The 21,168-nt window shown below is 39.9% G+C and overlaps 1 protein-coding gene across 2 annotated transcripts; it reads right to left on the bottom strand.

Annotated features, from left to right (window-relative positions):
* Positions 1-397: 397 nt before the first annotated feature.
* Positions 398-19,174, bottom strand: LOC117266063 (vascular endothelial growth factor A-A). 2 transcript variants are annotated; one of them, XM_033641003.2, is made up of 7 exons: positions 18,399-19,174; positions 16,384-16,426; positions 12,724-12,920; positions 11,056-11,132; positions 10,936-10,968; positions 6,018-6,149; positions 398-3,636 (listed from the first exon to the last, which is right to left on the bottom strand). In XM_033641003.2, exons 1-7 carry the CDS (start codon positions 18,462-18,464, stop codon positions 3,615-3,617), a joined length of 570 nt encoding a protein of 189 aa, XP_033496894.2. In that variant the 5' UTR covers positions 18,465-19,174; the 3' UTR covers positions 398-3,614. The 2 variants fall into 2 exon arrangements, with proteins under 2 accessions (XP_033496894.2, XP_033496897.1); XM_033641006.2 differs by lacking the exon at positions 6,018-6,149 and having other exon boundaries at positions 10,932-10,968.
* Between the last annotated feature and the right edge of the window lie 1,994 nt (positions 19,175-21,168).

The raw sequence follows: 21,168 nt of genomic DNA, 5'->3' as shown, positions 1-21,168 counted from the left end.
CAACTACCACTACACCAGTATAGTAATAGTAAAGTAAAAAGTAGATTACCGGCTCAAAACCATACTTGAGTAAACACTAGCTATAAGTATAGTTTTAAAGAAAGGGAACATGAGGAGTATGTCTTTCTTAAAAAGAAACTACTTTTTCAATTTAATTATTGAAACTATCTTGGATCCCTAGCTACATGTTTACACCATAGAAACTCTGTTGGTCTACATTATTATTATTATTACTATTATTATTATTATTACATGCAGACATCATCATGTCTGTTAATGATCTACCAAGATGTGAAACATGTCATATTTGCTCTGCTACATCTGAATCAGCTTCATCTGACACCATCATTTTCACACTGAAAAGATAACAAGTTACCATTTAATACAAAAGACAATGTATTTTCAAAATAAATATGTTTTAATACTTACACTAAAAACAACAAAGAGTATTAATATTGTAAAACATTTTACAGCACCAATAAATATATTAATGTGAAAATATACTAAAAATGAGTGACTGTACAAACTCAAGAAAAAGTCTGTCATTTACGTAAATACAAATAGAATGTTGTCATGATCAGAGGACTGGATAGGTGTGGGCACTGAGCCAGCAGCTGGGCTCAATGAACACACCCTCAGGCCTCCAGTTTGACAGTGGCAGCACAGAAGGGCGGTTCACATGAACAGCAGTTTCAACAGCTGGCACTAACAGAAACACAAGCAGGATATTCACTATATTCACCATAAATCTAAGTCTTAAGTCACAATCACTGACTTGAGTCTTGACCCGTCTCCTGACTGATCCTGACAATAATGTGCGAAGCATCGCAGGTAGTACAGTTAGGAGTTCACACCTTTGAATAAATAAGTTGTTTTACAAAAAGTTAGTGATTCTTTGCTTTAAATAAATAATAATTTCAGGTGTCTTCATATGGTTAACACACAATTTACAGTGTCCATTTAAGCGCTCCTTGTTTTCTCTGCTGGCCAGCTTTAGCTGTTGGTTACACACACACTGAAAGAATTTCTGATGAGTTACATGTATATACTGTTTTTCAGGTTTCAAATAGTAATATCAACATAATTTATGCTATTTTTCAGGATTGTTTTGGTTCTCTTAAGGTATTTCAGGGTAAAAATCACTCATATGAGCGGAAAAGTTCTTATTTCGAAGGCATAAATACTAACTAATACTTATGAGCATAAACAACGATTCTTGCACGAGTACCCTGATAGTTTGCAGCCTCCATAGGATTGAAACATGTCAAACCGAAATTATTTTTCGCATTTGTCCAATTTTTTTTTTTTTTCATGTACCGTTGATATCCAGCAGCCTCCAGATCAACTGTATCACATAATTGTTAATTTATTTTAAAAAATAAATTATATATATGTATATATATATACATATACATACATAATATATGCTAGCACATACTAATAACAGTGGTCTTTATGGGAGCAAATTGATGCCACATTTGTTTTCATGTTAAAACAAGAAACTTTTTTTTTAACAAGATAGTTTCAAGTTATAACACACCTTTTAGTTAAAAAAAAAAAAAAAAAAAAAAAAATCCCTTCCTGACATGGCAGTTCTTCACTTCTGTAGTCCTTAACCTATTTAAATTTTTTTAATCTTATATATAACATCAGTATTTTTAAGTGTTCCTATTTTAACTTAAATGTTTCTTTGTGATTTACTATTCCATATATAACTTGCGACTTTATTCAGCATTTTCATTTCCCATTTTTTCTGGCTCATCTTTTCCTCATGGTAACAGTTTAGTAATAAAATAAATGTTTGATTTGTGGTAAGAGGCTGAATCCTGCTGAACCACACAACAGTGTAATACTTATTGGGGGTGGGGGTTATGGGTATTCGTGTCTGGGTAAAAGTCAGAGAAAACACTGTGCTAGTTCACCACCGTCAGACTGGAGGCCTCAGCCTAATTGGACAGTCTTCACTAAATTAGGTCTGAGCTGAGCAGCAGCAACGAGACTCCTTCAGTCCTCCTTATGACGTGCATTTGGGCCCACAAGTGCAAAACCACATGTCCCATCAACCCAGTCCAAAATGAAAAAACACCTGTGCTGGCGCATCATTCACGCACATGTTGGTGGCTGGGGTTTCTAACGGTCAACAGGCCCACCGTGATCCCCCTCCAGCTGGTGAGAAACACAGCTTTAGTTTAAATTTAGGAATGTCAAAGCATTGTCTTTCAGTCCTTTTTCCCACAAAAAAGGAGTCTACAGTCATACGTGTTCTCCATTCAATTTCCAGACAGACTGAAAACAATTGAGAAGTACAAACAAAAATAACCTTAACACTGCATATAAATATCAGAATACAGAATACTTAGGATATTCTATAAATTAGATGTAGTGTACTAGACAAAGGGATATCTAGTAAGTATATACAGATCGTTATGATAAACTGCTCTGTTGTGGATGCCTGACTATTTCTTTGGAACACACACAAAGGCATTAAATAAGGAAACTGGAAGGTTGTGGATTTCTACAGTGAGGTGCTGATCTGACCTGTGATCAGCTTGTCTAGTCACTTTTTGTCTCCATATATACCCACAGTAGTATCCCTTTAGACAGCCTGGTCTTGCAACATTTTGTGAAAGGAACACAATTCCTTAAAAATGTAAATAATAATAAACTCTGTGCACAAAAAGAGAGACAAATCATATTTCCCACCAGGGAAGGGTTACATGAAGGAGGCAGGCCCAGACACAGGTAGTGGTTTCATACCTTTAACCCTGATGGAAACTCAATCAACCTACCCTTAAATTTAACACTAACATTGTTTACTTGCCCACACTTGGGGATAGACCTAACCCTGACCCAAAATTGACTAAAATCTTCTGACTTGCTAAAACTTCCCCAGCAGCTGAGCTTAAGTTTAGTTTTTGCCATCGTCACATAACCCTTCCGTGAGGAAAGAAGGTCATCTTCACATTATCCATCACCATGGCACATAACCTGCATCCACAGTCACTTCGGGAAACTCTGAGAGACGTTTCAGGTGTATTCTCACACCATGGTGTCTCAAAACTTCACATCATGTCACAGAGGGAAGCCGTTCTTGGACGTGCCATTCAGTTCAAGTACAACAGATGTTCCTCCACCTCCACCTCCTCATCCCCCCTCCGTCTCCTCTTATTCTCTTCTGTCGGGGCTCGGAGGCAAGTTCGGCTTCTGCTGCACCGCTCGTCGAAGTCACCAGTTTTTGTCACTTGAAATATTTAAGATTTTCAAATCCACAGCAGACCAGCATCCAGTGAAGTGTTACATAAAATAACAAATTTCTTCTATCAGATCTACTCACGAGCAGAACACCATTGAAACATTTTCCCATTCACGCGCCAGTGGCGCATTCGTTTTGCTTAAATAATGTCTTTTTATGTAGCAGCAATACACATTGTCGATGTACTTTTAGTATACGTACATATATATTAATATCTTTAGGCGGAAAACAGACAGTGGCAAGATGTGCATCCAGAATGTCCTGTCTTGCATTGTCGTTCTGTGTCCTTGCAAGGAATGCATCCTCAGGTTTCAAAGTGCTGTGCCAAGAAAAGAATTCCTTCATAACAGTGTTGCTGGTCTCATCTCCTCTGTTTATCACATCTGTGGAGGACAAGATGAAACTCTGGTTATGACAAGCAGCAAATTTTGTACAGCCTCGTCTCACAGAGTATGATGAGCACGGTGTCTTACACATCTGCTCCATGCAAAAAAAAAAAAAAAGGGATTATTGCTAGACAGGAGTTGTGGGGTTGAACAGGCACCTAACCCCAGTTCCAGAGACCCCCCACCCTAAGGTCCCCTCCACTCCCTCTCCTGAGCAACCACTTGGAATCATGCTACTGGTCACTTTACCCAGACTTATGTGGCTCTCTAAATCTAAAGCAGAGTGGGGGTTCCTCGGGGGTCAGAGGTCATGGAAGTGGCTGGGTCAGGAGAGGTCGTGAAACCTTGTTAGCTAGGGGCTAACATCTCCAAATTGGTGATTTTCGTGCTTAAAAAAAAAAAAAATTTCAGTTTCTCCTAGTGGTACCTGGTATGACTGAGCAGTTTATCTTTATTATATAAGTATCATGATATAAGACTGGCTATCGTCCTAGATTTTGGATATGGTAATATCCTAAGTGTTGTCTTTTCCTGATTTAAAGGCTGCATCATAGTAAAGTGATGTCATTTTCTGAATTTACCAGACTTTTCAATTATTTGCCTTCACCCACTTAGTCATTAAATACACATTACTGATGACTTTATATTAAAATCTCATTGTGTAATTATGTAGTGAAACACCAATAGTCAACCCTACAATATTGTCTCAGTATTGATATTGAGGTATTTGGTCACAAATATTATAAAGTTTGATTTTCTCCATATCGCCCCGCCCTATATCTATCTATATCTATATGCAAAAATGCTTCAGAGAAGAAAAAAAAGAAAAAAGAAAGACTCAAGGTCCATTAACTAACTTTTTCTTTTTCTTTTTCGAGAACTTTCAGCCGTCTCTCATGGTCTTCACCCGCGAATGGAGTTTGCTCATTATAAGTCTGCTGATGAAGACCCTGAAATCTCTGGGACTAAAAAGGTGATAAGTGAACTGTAAGATAAGATTTTTTTGTCAGGCTTCTATATCCTACACCAATGGTGAATTTTCACGCTCATGTTTAAAAAATAAATTTAGCAATTATCCAGATACCTATCTCTGAGATTTCTGCCTTCATCCCAATACAGTGGAGGTCAGTGGCATGACAGGTAACAAGGGGTCTCCACCGAGCTAATATGGATCTTAACCATTCCACCATCAGCACATCCTGAAAAATGTCCTTTTCATTCAGCTCTTATTCAAACTACTTTCTGCTGAAGGAACAGTCCCAGTCAATTCACAGTGAGGGCTCTGGATTGTTAGGACTAATGCTGAAACAATTTCTGCATAAAGATGGTGCTGTTAGGGATGCACAATATTGGATTTTTTGCAGATATCCAATATGCTGAACAACTAATTTGACTGAAAACTGACACTGATATTGATATATCCAATTTTTCCCTACCTTATTTTAAGTGATCATCAAGTCTCTTCTAATTAACATTATATTATGCATGCACACTCTTATCCTGATGGCTCACCACCAGATGGAGACATGAAATACACTTTTCAATGTATGTAATATTCATTTATTGTGAAAAATAAGAACAACTATGTTGGCTGATTCTGATAGTTCATTTTAAAGCCAATTTTGGCCAACACCAAGACATACCAATATTATCGTGTATCCTTAAGTGAGTAAATAAGCTTGAACCAACCCTTCCATGGGCTCCTCCTAAGTTTATAAACCATAAAACCCTATTGTTTACCCTGTCCTTTCCTTGGCTTTTGTCATCCAATTTAAACAAAGTCACTAACTAAACTAAGAAAATCTTTCTTACTTCACCAAAAAGATCACTGAGATACAAGATTTTCACTCAACAACAGCTTGTACTAATTAAAAAAGATAAAGATATAGCAAAATCAAACTGGAGATAACATTTCAGGTAATCTCTGAATATAGGCTGCTGACTGCTTCATTCAGATTGAAGTATTATGGGATGTGTCTTGGAGTTTCTAACCCAGACTTTTATAGAAAAAGTTTTAAATCTGAGCTGACTAACATGCAAGCAGTTACATGTTACATCATAAATATTCAGAATGTATTAAAACAACACTTCTGTTGTAATCTCAAGACATCACCAACACTTAAATCTGATGTGACTTTTGCATCTTACAAGAGACAATGCAAGCACAGAGAAGCGCAGAGCTGCCACATTCCCATCTACAAACACCAACACAACATCAAAAGCAGGGAAAAGCATGCATTCCTTAGCAGGAAGGGAATTGATCTTTGCAGGAAGCACAGAGATGGACGGAGAGATGGGTAGATGGGTGGAAAATAAAAGGGGGTTTGAGGGCTGGGATTCAAGACACGTTGTTTATCGTGTATGTATGGTAAACAAACCTGCAAGTTCTTTCGTTTAACTCAAGTTGCCTGGACTTGCAGTCTAATTGTGTGAATTTGCAGGAGCATTTACAGGTGAGAGGGTCCTGCACAAACAAGCGCTTTCTTCTCTCTGAGCAAGGCTCACAGTGGCTGCAAGGGAAGCAAAAAGGGAGAGAGAGAGAGAGAGAGAGAGAGAGAGAGATCTAAGCTATAGAGCGAATTCTGCAGAAAAAGCAGACACAGACACTCATGCAACATCCCTATCCTCCCCCCACCTCCTCACAGGCCAACCCACCCTGCACCAAGATCGCTTTGAAAAGACATTTGTTTACACACAAGACTGGATTTGTGGCTCAGATTTGAGCATAAAGCTTAGTATCATCTCCAGAAATGACACAGGGTGATACCCTACTCGTGTGTTTAATTGGACATTAAGTATTGGGCACCATACCCATGACTTTATACTAAAAGACCAATAAACCACTATCTGGAAATCAACAAATCTTCAATGGATACACCGTCCTACACTAGCAAAAATTAAGCCAACAAAGCAAATTCTGCTGTTGTTATTTAAACCTTACCTAATGTTTTATTTTTCATCCTGCCTTTCCCCCAGACATCAGATGTTTAACCCTACCATTCTATTTTAACAAGAACAATTACATCATATTATAGAAGTAAAAAGGTGATTTCACTGTCTTTAATATGCTGTAAAAATGTATGGGATTTCTGCTGGTGCAGCAATGTCACTGAGGCAGCGTGGTAACCCATAGGTGGCACGCAAAGATGAAAAATGAACATTTAATAGCTTGACAGTGAGGTAGACACTATAGCTGCTGCAGTATCTGTTACAGTGCTCGCCATTGAGATGGAAGGTCACATTACAGACACAACAAGGACACAACTAGATATATAAGGGTAGCTGCTATGGGGCACAAAGGAACTATGCTTTGTCTGATGGAACTGATTTTGCTTTGCACAGCACATATCCAAGTTATTCTGTATCACCTTCTAGACCTCCTGAATAAAAACAGGAGCAGAGCAACCCAAAGCAGAATTTATCTGTGAACCTCTCAAGGCTACAATGCTGTTAAGCTATGCACATGTGTCGGTACTACTGCACTCAGTGCACTGTAAAAGGGGCTGTATGAGGTAGTTATCGAATAGGGAGTCGTTGAATTTCGCTTCGGGGATAAATAAAGTTCTTTGTAATCTATTCTATTCTATTCTATTCTAGTCAGTGTATTACCTGCAGCAGAAGTCAGTTGGCACACCCCTAAATACTGCTATGAAGGGGTCAGCAACAATGTATATCTTAGCTAACTAAAAAAAGTCCCACCTCAAAAAAATCAACATCAGTCTAAGTGTTCTCTATATTTAGAATATTTTCACTGCTTCACATGGCCACCAGATATGGATTTTGGATGTGTAACTGAAGCAGTTATATAGCTCCCATTGAGAAAAACAGTAATTTAGCATTGCTGGACACCACTGCCTCAATCAGTTAATTAGTTTGTGTTACTGTATGACTTTGTTTAAATGTGTTGGTTCAGATTCACCAGAGTCTCACAATAACACTAAATGACTAACTGATCAAGGCCTGGTGGCCTTGACAAGAGCATAGATTGAGAACCAAAGACTTCCCCCTTTGAATGTGCTGTCTGTTGGAAAGGTAAAGCGATGAAATGCTCTCAATATAGTGTACACTTAAACTAATATTGATTTCTTTTAGGTGGCGGAAATACATTTTGCTCCTGCCCCCCGTCCATAGCAGCACATTGCTTAGCTTTGGTGTCTATACTCATGCTGCTTCTCCAAACTGGGAGCGTGTCAACAGACATTTTCTGTATGTAATACAGTCAGTACATCTACATGCACAATTAAGTGGTGCTACGGTCATAGCTCGACGAGGCCATTTAATTGGACTACTCTCCTTTTCCCAGTATTCAAGCACAGGAGGGAAATTGATTTATGTCCAACTACTTTACCATAAGTGGCGTATGACTGTATACATGCAGGAGTAAGTCAATGCCCGAGAGCATTATCCCAGTGTGTTAATCTGACTTTGAGAAATTTGATTTAGTATGATTTCAGTTGGACTAATATGTCTACATGTATTTTAAAAGTCTGGTTTAAGTCGGACTAACACAATATATCAATTGTCTCTAATGTCATATAAACATACTGATTGACTATGGGTAAATGCCTCATACAACCCTACTTCAAAAAAATCCAATATATCTCATTAATCAAGGGCTGCAGCTGTTGTGGTGATCTGTCATCTGAAACAGAAGGAAACATGACAACAGACAAAAGCCCCCACCAGAACGTAGAAGCAGGAAGCACTTATCAATGCAGCAAGGCCAGCAAAAAGCCTTAAAGATAACCATTTCCCACAGAGATAACATGACAAATGCCAATGGCAAAATTCATTTCACTGCCATTATAAATGGAGTGGAATGTTGTTGCAGATGTAAAACAGACACAACTAGAACCTGTATACAAAAAAGTTTGTTTAGAATATACCAACAAATAATTTGGTATCAGCTATGAAGAGAGATATTATGCTGATGCCAAGGCATACTGTAGCTTTGGGCCAGCCTAATCTTGCTGGTGTCTGTAGTTTTTGGCCCTGACAAACAGAGAGATGGCATGAGAAAGAGAAGAGACACCTGAGCAGATGCAGGGATTGTCATGCAGGGTTCAGTCAATAGCTGATAAAGCCAAACAGGAGGTAATCAACCAACAAAGCATCTGCTCTAATCGAGTCCCCTCATTAACAGGGGTGGATATTGATCCATAGGGCAGGACTGAGCTAACTGTATCTGGGTTTATGTTCCTGTAACTGACTGTATGAATGAGCACATCCTCTTTATAGCACCTCCACTCCACCCTGCCGCAGGGGAAACTGGCTGCCTACGTGCACACTGACAGGCAGACATTCAACAAGGCTGCATGGAACTCAGCTCACTTCAGCCCCATGACAAACCAACTTAGTTAACATGATCCCATCTCTCCTCCACCAATCCATCAGCTTTTAACCCACTGAGTCCACAGTCTAGCACGCACACACTCCTCTTATCCAATTAAACAACCTGACCTACCCCTGAGAAGCCTCAAGACACACACTAACCGCCATGTATGCATATGTCAAACACACACACAGCCCTGTGTCAACTGTGACAGTGAGCAACTTCTCTCAATTGATGACAACGCCTCCAAGCTCATCCTCTATTTACACCACTAAAAATAAAAATAGGCTAACTGCATGACACCTGTCGCTATGATTAGACTGAGGGAGCCGCTGAGGGTCAGGTTTGTGACAGCAGTGTGTGGTCTAAAGCCGGCCGGCTACGCCTAAATCACTCACGCTGTTATAGTCACACCATAAAGTACTAAAGCAGCTGCCATAAAGAGAGCAAAGTGTGAGAGACCTGTAAAGATAGGATCTGAAGGCCGTGCGCTCTACCTCCAACATCCACAGGAAACAGGATGGGACACTTGTAAACTTGAAATGGATGATATACTTTAGGCTTCTTAAACTGTGGCTGTATGGCCACTTTCTGTTGAACTGAACTGAAAGGAACACAAACTGAAACGTAAGATTTGTAATTCTGTGTAGATTAACCACAGCTTTAAAAGTTAGTAGTGTGTATTGAAACTTAATATTTATTTTAGAGCCTGGCACTATATCATAGCCAAAAGATAGATATATATATATATATATATATATATATATATATATATATAAAAATATATATATATATATATATATTTATATTTATATTTATATATATATTGATGTTGATATGATGATGAGTTTCATTCATCCTGAGGTAGGCTATAAGCATTAAGAACCTTAAACCTTAAGGGTTAGGTGTTGCCCCACCCTGACTGGGAATTAAACCTCTGACCTTGCACACCTGAGTCAGTAGTCTTAACCAAAAGTAATGGACCAAAAATCAGAAATATCCTGCTTAATCATTAGCCTGTAATTCATGTATAATCCATGTATTTGGGAAGGCTGCCATCACATAACCAATGTGCTGATGGGAGGAAAGAATGAAGTGGTGCCCATAAAGAGGCAGGTTGGGGTAGTTGATGAGACACAAAACACAGGACTTTGATTCAGGACTTTTTCCCAGGAGACTGGTATTCAGAACTTTCTGAAACTAGCTGAAACCGTGTTTCTTTTCTTTAACTAACCAAAGTAACTATACTTGCCTAAACTTAACCTACATAACTATATGTTAAGTACATAACATCATTCGTTGTGCACTTGTTAGATATCATACAAGCCGTTGTATGACGATAGGTTTGGCAATTTCACTTAATGGATGGGGAAAAGGCAACTAGATGGCATTGGAGAAAGCAAAAATGGAAAGAAATGGAAATGATTTGAGAGGTGTTCGGTTATTTACACAATATCATCATATTTGTATTATTAACATTATATCAGCATTTCATTTTTAAGTATCACGTCAATACCAGTATATCACGACAAGCCTCATTCATTTGGTACTGACCAACGTGTCCATAGACATGAGCTTCAACACTTGTCCAAAACTGAGAACTGGAATGAAATGTCTGCTCAGATTTGTTATTTTCTTATTCTTTGATCAAATAGTTCTTGATTCAAATCTTAACATTTCAGTATCAAAAGCATTCTAAGTACTAAATAAGGATCCAATTCACGCCCATATTGACGATAATGCTGTCACCACTGGATATTAACATTCTTCATCAGAGACCCTCACAGAACTGATCCTGACTTTAACAGAAACCTGATGCTTCCAGTGTCCAGCTAGGTACCTCTCGCCCTGCTCGAGTACAACAAGCCACCAAACCAAGTCAAAGACATGTTGCTGGTAGAAAACCCTGATTGTCTGTTCCACAGAAACCATTCAAAACAGAAGAAGACAGAACACGTACTTACTATTCTTTCTTTGCTTGAACATCTGGCTTCAATCTGAAAGTAAAAAAAGCAACATGCTTTAGTTTTTTTTTCTTATAGCACATTACTGTTATACTGTGTGTGAGGTCTGCAGTCTCTTACCTGCATTCACACTTTTGATGCTCTGTGAAACTTAAGTCAATAGTGTGTTCAGTTACCCTTGGTCTAAACCGCATTACCTTGAAGAGAAACAGAGGACATAATAAGACAAGGTTAAGATTAAAATGACATCAACATGACTTTTCATAACTTACAGTCTAAACACCACAGCCCTGATCACTCTCTAACCAAACAGCTCCAATGTCTGTGTTAGTCTATATCCCTATGCTTCACCAGCCGATGCCTGTGCCAGACACTCAGGCTTGTTGGTGGACAGTAGAGGCTCTGACAATACAGACATGGCTGTAAACACAGTGTGTCGATGTAAACAACATTTATGAGATGCCTCACTTTCTCCGCTCTGCTTCTGGACGGAAGAATGATGTCTCAAGAATTACAGACATACTAAACCGTGTGGTCTCAAATTTCAGATTTTAGGTTTGACAAAATTGGATTAAAGTTAATTTTGGTATTTTACAACCTGGACCCTAATTTCTTACATGTTTTAAGTTTTTAGTGACTAATGAGAGCAACTATTTTTGAAAGCTGTCCAGTACTGAGCGAGAGCGCTGCAGCCGGTAGCTGCGAAAAAAGGCTGCAATGTAACTACTCTAGGTGTGTTCACATTGTCAATGATTATCCACTAAAAGTGCATATTTTTTGCCACTGACAGGCTCAGATTGTTATAAGAGGCGTCTGACAAGATAATAGAAAGGATCCCATCAAGAGACTTTTTATTAAAGAGTAAGATCATTTTGTTTTTTTCCAGAAAGAGCCATGTAATCCCACCAGACTCCATATAAATGAACAAGTCATTTTATCACTGTAAAACACTTCATTCAAAGTTGACAAAAACAAAGTAAGACTCACAAAAGCCACCTTGGTTCATCTTCCCACTGCTTTGACAATCACCATGGTTGTTAAAATATGCTGCTGTTCATGCTAAAATCACTGTTTATCTAAATGGAGCCTGGTATGTTTGTCAACAGCGATTTCAGGGCTGTGTCTGGTAAGAATAAGAAGGATCTTACTCTTTAACATAAAAGGCCTGTCTCTGTGGGGCTCCTTTCAAAAAATGTTCGGACACTTTGAATAACAATGAGCCCATCAGAGGCAAAAACAAACACTTTTAGTGGATGAACATTGACAACGCAAACATGCCCCGACTGGTTACATTGCGGACTGTTTTGCTGCTGCCAGCTGCAGCACTCTCACACAATACCGGACAGCTTGAGAAATAATTATTCCCATTAATCACTGAGACACAAATACATGGGAAATTAGGGTCCAGATTGAAAAATACCAAACTTACCCTTGAAGACCTCTTACTAGCCTTTTCTGTAATTCTCAATTTCATGGTCTGTATCAGTGTGTGGGATTTGCTCAGTTTTCATGGAGTCAGCTCAGTTGTCACAGTGTGACCTAGGTATGGAAATTCATTCACATGAGAACATACAACTCTATACTTAGATCATGTGATGACAACTGAGCCATCTCCATAACAACTAAACAAAGTCCATCTGCTGATGAAGACCATGAGATGCAGCTGAAAATTAATCTTGTGTTAATTTCATTTTATCAAACTACTATTTCATAACTGTCTAAGGATGATTCAGGTTTTTAATCAGTTAAGTTCAGCAAATTTTGTAAACCCACATCCCCTGGGCTCACCTGCAATGTGACATTGCGGGTTTCCGTGGGTACGCACTCCATCGCTTCGTCATTGCAGCAGCCTCCACAGCGGTTGAGGACCACACAGGAAGGAATGTAGTTGTGTTCTGTGTCCTCCGGATACTCCTGGATGATGTCCACCAGCACCTCCCTGGGCTTACACATGCTCTTGGTGATGACTTCTGTGAGAGGGATGACTGAAAAAAGACAATATTGATCATCATCATCATCATCTTTATAGCTAGTATGAAAAGTAAATAGAGAAGCTTTATGTAATAATGGATAGGCTACCTATCCAGCCCAACTTCTTGTCTTTTCAAACATTCACTGCATGATTTTTATTGCTGAAGAAGAGAGCACCTGTTCATCTTTTGCCAGTGAAGGGGCCACATTCATTTATTTCTTAAGTGATGGCCAATAACAAGACAAGCTTCAGAGAGATTAAAACAGCCTTAATGCTACAGAATAAATAGAAGGCTTCAAATACACCCTTACATACATCCAAATACATCCTAGATCCTTAGTGGTGATTGGCCCCCAAAATCCTAATCAGAGCTCCCTGATTCCAACCATTTGGTAGAAACGGACAAGTCAGAATATGCTCTAAAAAAAATTCAGAGTAGACGACTCAGGCTGTTCATGACTTATGAACATGTGAAAAGCTAGTAGTAAAACCTACAAGAGCAACAACAGACATTATTTCAGTAGCAATAATTAGCCTACACTAAGCAGCTCCACAGAAAGATGCCACCCTGACTGAGTTGGTGTGGAGATGCAACACTTTATCATATGAATGTGTGACCTTGTAATTAAATTGTATCTCTTTCTCTTCTCAAGTTTTGACATCCCCTCTGCAAAACTGTGGTACAACATGGCACATAAGCAATATTAATATTAATATTAGTAATATTTGGAGATCAAGACCAGAAAGTTGATAACAGAGTTTGTCAGAATGAACCATTTAATACCAAACTGAGACTCAGTGAAACTAACTGACTGACCTGCCAGCCTTCTCTGTATTCCCATTCCCTGTGCAGCCCAGAATAATCCATCTCACAGTCCATCAGACTGGGTTCCCAGTGACCCCTTGCTAACTCCTGACCTCTGGTCTGTCAGAGCAGGCACTGTGGCGCCAGTCTTCACCTCTGACATGTGACCCCCAGGAAGCCCACCCCTGTGCAGGCCCTGCCTCTGGACTAATGCTGGCTGACTGTGTGTACCACTGTGGGAAGTTTTAAAAAGTATTTCAACCATACTGTACGCTGGAAGTCACATTAGCTGTGGCATAATGAAGCAAGTTTAGAGATGTAGGGGAGAATACTATCACATCACAGTTGGAGGCTCTCTGCTAATACATCACATAATAGAAGTAACACAAATATTAATAAAAGCAAATATCCATTATGTCAAAGACTGACCTCACTGTAAGGACCACATCCATTTTTTCCCGATAAAAACTAATTTTGCAGTACCATGTATCGCTCCAGCACTATAAGGAATGACTCTGCAGTTTTGGCTCCGGTGACCAGGCCAGCAGACGTGAGCAGCTGAAACACTCACACCTGCTGAGTGGATTTGGTTCACAAGACAGTCAGCAGACAGTCTCACGTCAGCACACTCAGCTGCTTCACTCTGATCATACTCTACATGCTTGGTATCATCAGTAAGTCTAATGACAAGAGCCAAACCAACAGTGAGTGCCTCTTACTGACAGGTACTGTGTCTGTACCAAAGACCTGAAAAATCTTCCTCTTCTGTGCCATGGAGCTCCACTCTTGTCTACAAACTATTAAATACACATCATGAGTCACATTGTTGCACTGGGTGATGTCTTATTCACAATCAACACCGGCACTGGGTTTGGTCAGACAAAGAAAAAAGTCTTAACTCAAGGTCCACTTCTTAACCTTCTTTGGGGGCTTTTAACTGCCTATCATGGTCCTCATCATAATCAAATGACCAAAGTTAAATACTTAGGTCACATGATGAGTCATGAGTTTGCCAACCAATTTATTTTAAGGTAAATAATAATAATAATAATAATAATAATAACAATAATAATAATAATAATAATAATAATAATAATAATAGTAATAATTTTGCCTCTGGGCTGGGAGCCACAGACAGGGTGGAGAAGTCAGAAGTGATCATGAGACACACCGCAGGTTTTGATCTTTTCGTGGGATCTATTGTTGAAAAATAATCTGAATAAATCCTATCAATAATGGTGAGGAGCTCTAGCCTGGCGTGTCCAGACCCAATTCGCAAAACGCGAATGGGTCTGGACACGGACTGTACATTTCCTCTATTCCCGAGGGGCGGTATGAACAGCTGTCACCCAAAGTGCCCCTTCACGCAAATGGAAAGACAGAAAATCAATCAGAGTAAATGAAACGTGTGACGTAGGCTAGCACAACACCACTGTAAACAGACCAGCAAACAAGCTGCAGTGGAGATGAGCTGTGATGATGTCTGGGAAAGAGTGTTGCCATGTTTGTGGATTTCCTCCTCACTGCGGACTCCAAGTTGCATGGCTATGATTCCTAGTTTGGTTGCTTCCCTGACCTGCTCCTCCATGAGAGCAACTAGCGGAGAAACAACAATAGCCACTGGGTTTTCACTGAGTCCCATCTTTTTCCTGATCAACGGAGCCATTTAGTAAATTAAACTTTTACCAAACCCCGTAGAAAGGATGGCAAACACATCCTTTTTTTCAATAAAAGCTTTCAGTGCAGCCGTTTGCTCTGCTTTTAAAGAAAATGTACATTCCAGTTCTTTCAACACATTTACCATCGCAGTTTCAAAATCATTAATCATGTTGGTTGTTTACGAAATGCAATCACTCCGCTCCTTGTCCCTCCTATTCTGATGATGTGATTTCAAATAACCCGCCCCAAAGTAATAAACGGTTGTGATTGGCCCGGTAAGCTTTAACCGATGCCAGAATGTGCCTTTATGATGGCATGGCCTGACTGATCTGCGGAGCGAAATCGAATATGAGCTCGCGAGATTAGGATGGTTTCACCAGGCTAGAGGAGCTCTCCGCCAGGAGTAATCAGGCCTTAGTCTTATCACAGTGCATATGACAGCTTTTGACAGGTGGTGTGATCCCTGACGTATGTGTATGTGTGTGTGTGTGTGTGTGTGTGTGTGTGTGTGAAGGTCAGCAGCGTGCAGATGACAGACTTCCTGCTCCTCTACTAACACTAACAACCACCACAGAGCCTGTCCACTGATGCTGTTTGTAGTGACTAATCAGCATCTTCATCCATCACAAAGCAGCAGGTCCAGCCTTGGCTTTAGCACCACACAGTCACTGTCAGACAAACATGGCATTGAACCGAGGCTGACTGTCTGCTCATTTACTGACTGGTTTCTTCCACCACAGACTGGAGGGAAAAACAAATGCACACAAAAAATTCAACAACTGCAAATTATTGTAAAGGCACTCACTGATTTCCGCCCTTTCTCTCACGTTATGTCTTGTTTTGGAAACTGCAACACTTTTATGGCGACTCCAAAGTCCCAAGTCACACCTTTAACCGCTGACAACTTTGATGGGGGGTTAAGATAGGCTATGTTTATCACATGTCCACTAGGTGGCCCTATTGTCATCTGGCCTGCACACAGAGGTCTTTATATTAGACTAAGAAAACTTACCCTCATTTTTACTCTTCTCCACTCCCTTGTTAATGCTGGCAGTCTGTAAGAGATGCACATCAAACCAGGTGTTAAATATTTCTCATCTGCATGCAGCACCGCCTCCATAAACATTTCATCACTTTAAAACAAATCCAAATCATCTGCCTCGTTGGCTTTTAGTGAGGGAATCAAAGTAAGTCAAGGTTTTTATTTTCAGTTCATTGCATCAAAAAAGTGTGTGTGTGTGTGTGTGTGTGTTGGGGGGGACTTTTTTAAAATCGTGGGGCTGTTTGTCTGACACTGTTAAAACAGAAGAATAGTGATATTTCATAATAATCACTTAGCTCTACATGTCTCATTTAAAATTTCACAAAAAAAAAATAACTTGCACAAACCAGATCCTGTAAAAACATTAAAGACTGCGCTCCTGCATGCTTAACATATTTGAATATTGAAAAATATGGTAATATATTTAGGGAGGGTTTTGTGTTTTTTTCCAGTCACTCAGGGAGGCTCATAAAAAATCTGTAGCTTCAGGAAGGTCAAGATAAAAATTTAAATAAAACGACAGTTAGCAAAATAAAAGTGTCACAAGAGGCGTCAGATACAAAAAACGTGTTGTTTTTGGCCCTACTCTCTAATTTTATCTCTGCTTGCTGACATGTGCAGACGCATCAGACCTGTCAAGCTACAAACACGCAGTTGAGGAGCGAGGCAAGTTTACCTTCAAAATAAAGGCCCTGCAGCCTGTTGCTCAAACAGTTTAAAGTAGGCTGTTAACTATGAAGAGCTCAAAATGAAATTTAAATGGAAAGTCTGACTGCTCACAATAATTCCATGCTTTCATTAGTTTGAGCACTTTAAGATAAAAGCAAAGAGTCACAGTAGTGTTCCAAGAAAAAGAGAGTGGGTTTTATTTAATAATGCAGTCATTTCACGATTCACTCAAAGCCGTCAAATAGCTTGAATGAGGCTTGGTTTTATTTTGAAAGGAGTAACAGGAATCGGCTTTTGTTTTGATAGTAAGATGACGTGACGAATCGGTATCCCTGGCAGACCTCCGTTCACCTTGTCTGTCTGCTGTAACCGGTGGAGATATTGCGTGAGAAAGCGGTTCGGCCTGTGTGGGGACGAGGTGGGCATCCTGCAAGGCGGCAGGACAAGAGGAACCGGGTCTCAGCCTCCACACACTCCCGATCGCCGTGAGAAAAAAAAAAAACTTACTGGGACTGAAGCCTGCGGCTGAAAAGCTGAGAGGACTGACTGTACAGACTTTACACTGCACTTCGAGCTGTACTCAAGGCGCGTCACGCAGAACTCCATTCAGAAATCTAACAGTTTAACGCACACTATCCGGAAACACTGAGCACGTTAACAATAACTGAGAGATTTTTTGGGATTTTTTAGGGAATTTAATCAGTTATTATTCAATCCGGCACGGTAATAATCCAGCCACCAGCAATCATTAATCATAATTCACAACTTTTATGACTTGTTCCCGCTTTCCATTACATCCAGTTTAGTGAGCCGCGCAAACCAATTTTTAAGCTTTATTTCTAATCAAGTTAGCACTCTGCGGAGAACAATTAAAAAAAAGTTTTACAGAGTCAGAGGACACTCTTATTTCTTAAAGCGCGTCTCTTTGTGTGAACCATATAAAGCACATTTTACCTCCCAGTCTTCATTAACAGAATCTGGCTTTGCAATAAAAAAGACAAAATAAGACAAAGGCTTTTGCATAGAAACAGACAGGAAAATGATGATAGTTCACCAACATAGGAGCTGGGATATTTGGCTGATAAAAAAAATATTCATACATTTCCACATTATACTTTCTGATATTAGAACTGGCCAACACTTTCCCTGCAGTATTGTTAACTAAAGATGTGAGAGCACAGTTTTCTTTGCGTTTAAATGTAAAATAATGAAGGATAGGGCCTATAGAAAGCTGTTCATGTTTGCCGGCACGTATGAAAGAGAACAGACCTCCCTGTCTGATTATGAATAAAAACACAGAGCATATGCTGACTCACCTTTACAGTAGGTAGGTGGAGAACCGCTGCCAAAAGGATGTGTACCAAACTGACAACAAAGTTCATGGTTGTAATTCCGCACGATGAGTCTTCAAATCTCTGTGGTCGTTTAAGAGTAAATAATAATAATAATAATAATAACAATAATATTAAATATTAAACAGCACGCACACAGTCAAAAAATGAAAAATGAATATTTCAAAAAACCGCGGCAAATCTTGGCTATAGCAAAAGCAAATCCATATCTTCCACACGCATATGGCACGTTCACAGGGACCGTTCCAGTGTCTCCCAGCAGTGCTCCGCTGGAAAGCTTACCATCCACAGAGCCTCGCTCATCCACAGACAAAGACACTATGATGGGTTTCAAAATCCACGCTGGAGCCGGGAGCTCAGGAACACAGCGATCCTCCAAAAATGACAGGAAGAAATGTTAGACGTGGAAGCGGGAGACGGGCGGGTCAGCTCATCAACTTTACGCACCGGTGTCTCTTTACGATCATTAATCCCACAACATGAAGGTGTGTGTGTCTGTGCGCGTGGAGGGATACAGCAGGCACTGTCTGCCGGTATGAAGTGTTCCTCTTGCTCTCTTCCACAGACCTCCCTGGTATTGTTTCTTCTTCGTTCCTTTGCTGTGCCTCGGTTTCTCTTGTCTCTATAAAGCTCTTCGGTGGAGCATTGACAGACAGCAGCTTGTTCCCCGCACAGCAGCGGTACCAGTCTCTCTCGCGTTCTGTCTCCTCTTGGTGGCTGCTGCTGTAGCTCATGCGTTATTAAGGTGGCCCGGCATCAGCAGCCAACAGGCCCGCTGCTGGAGGCGGGGCGGCCGGCACGAACCAATGGCAGAGGGGAGGAGGGGGGACCTTGATCGGACCTGTTGTACACGCACACACGGGAGAGGTTTCCACTGATGACGTAGCCTATCTTTTAATGAAGGCTGTGTTCATTGAAGCTGTTGGATGTGGTTGGTTTATTTTAAACATTTCAGCTATGTCTTGGTTGAGCATGGAGTTATTTGCTGAACTGCGGAGTTGAAGACTGTATCACAACAAAACAACAACAACACCAAAACAGCTTGAGGCACTGAAGATCATCTTCACAGGACAAAGACAAGAATAGTTTACTACATGTCTAAGAATATTTCAGAACAGTGACTGTAAATACAGACCCATAGCCTACAGGTTAGTGTGTATAGCTGAAATATCACATTCAGTGTGTTATGTAAGCCGCACAAGTGATGTTAAGTCCTTAATATACAGTTATGTAATTAACATGAAGTTATGGAGGTTAGGTTTCAGGTAACCTGATTTACAAAAGGAAAAGAAAAAACCTGATTAACCCGATTCAGGTTAACATCTTGGTCCCCACTGGCAGCTAGAGGTTAATTGTTGGAATAATGCAACTACATCTCCTAGTTTTTCATCTGGAAATTCCTTTATTTAACATAGTTTGTCACCAAGAACAACACTTATATTTTCCTATGGAAATGTGAAAGGTGTGACTTGTAGTCAGGCTAGCCATTAGGAAGTATGGACAGGGGGACATTTGCCAGAATGGACCACCCTTCCACACCCATTGTGAGGGGGGTCAATATACAATCACTAATCACTGATGAATGAATGAATGAATGAATGATTAGAGAAAAGTAAAATCAAACACTGACTGAAGAAATAACTGCAAGGTATTACATCAGATGATCAAATCTTTACTGAAAAATGCTACTTGAATTGAATATTGGTCAAATTGTGTGCAGAACTGAAACAGTATAAAGAGTATATGGCTGTTGTCAGTTTTAAAGTTATAGCCACTTTATGCAATTCCTAGACTGTTCAGGGACAGATCATTTTGAAAAAGGCAATATTCCCTTTTTCTTTGCCAAAATTTAGTGTAAGTTTGGAATGTTTTTTGTTCCCCTTCCAACAAGATAGCATAATATGGTTATTACTAGTGGATGCCATATATCCTCTAGTTTAATAATGATAACTGTGTCTTCACTGTAGCTTTAGAAGTGAGCCCGATACAGCAGGTTTTATTTGCGCCTCACTCTTCAACTTCAGTTCCCCCTGTCACACCTGGTGCTTCTTCAAACTTCTTTTTTGCCATGGCCACTCTGCTCCTTTCATTTTCTTCTTCTCTTTACACACCAGATCTTTTTTTAAGCAGCCCCTGAGTTTTGGTGAGGCATTCTGACTTAGCTAATCAGACAGCAGTCAGCCTGACATGTTTCTGCAACATTTCACAACACCTGTATAGGCTGGGAGTATCAGACAGCACACTGAAATGTGTTTTAATGATAACAAGACATTCATTTATCATGCAAATACTTATAACTTGTGTTGTCAGTGATTTAAGTCAATAAGTAAATTGTTACCGTAGACCTTTTCATAGGCTGCCTCTTGGCCTTGGGCCGCGGTCATCTGTAGCCTTTGACCCTCTCACCCCCGCGACGGCAGGCTTGCTTGTAGTGACAAATTCATGGAGAATTATCACCGACCCTGTAGTTCCCATCCGCTCTACAAAGCTCTTTTAGCGTGCTTTGGTTTTATGGCACACTACCTGCTCAGTACAACAAAATATCAGTTACACAGTTTTACACAAGAGCTTCAAAATCACAATGACAAACAAAGCATTGCTGCTATTGAACTATAAATACTGAGATGGTATTTTGATATTCCTGTATGCATATTTGCCCTCTAGTGGCCTTTCGGGATCCCAGCAGTGTGTAAACCAGCACACTGAGGCAGCATCATATGTAACACTGCTGACA

The sequence above is a fragment of the Epinephelus lanceolatus genome, chromosome 10 (genome assembly GCF_041903045.1).
Source record: "Epinephelus lanceolatus isolate andai-2023 chromosome 10, ASM4190304v1, whole genome shotgun sequence".
Classification (NCBI taxonomy): Eukaryota; Metazoa; Chordata; class Actinopteri; order Perciformes; family Serranidae; genus Epinephelus; species Epinephelus lanceolatus.
The sequence above is the reverse complement of the archived record's forward strand: the minus strand, read 5'-3'. Positions and strand labels throughout refer to the sequence as shown.

Excerpts from the sequence above, each read along its gene's own strand:
- LOC117266063 (XM_033641003.2), bottom strand. The coding sequence starts at position 18,464 with ATGAACTTTGTTGTCAGTTTGGTACACATCCTTTTGGCAGCGGTTCTC. Across the intron at positions 12,921-16,383 it reads GGAGAAGAGTAAAAATGAGG|TCATCCCTCTCACAGAAGTC; the intron begins GTAAGTTTTCTT and ends GTCTTTTTTCAG. Across the intron at positions 11,133-12,723 it reads CCCGCAATGTCACATTGCAG|GTAATGCGGTTTAGACCAAG; the intron begins GTGAGCCCAGGG and ends TTTCTCTTCAAG.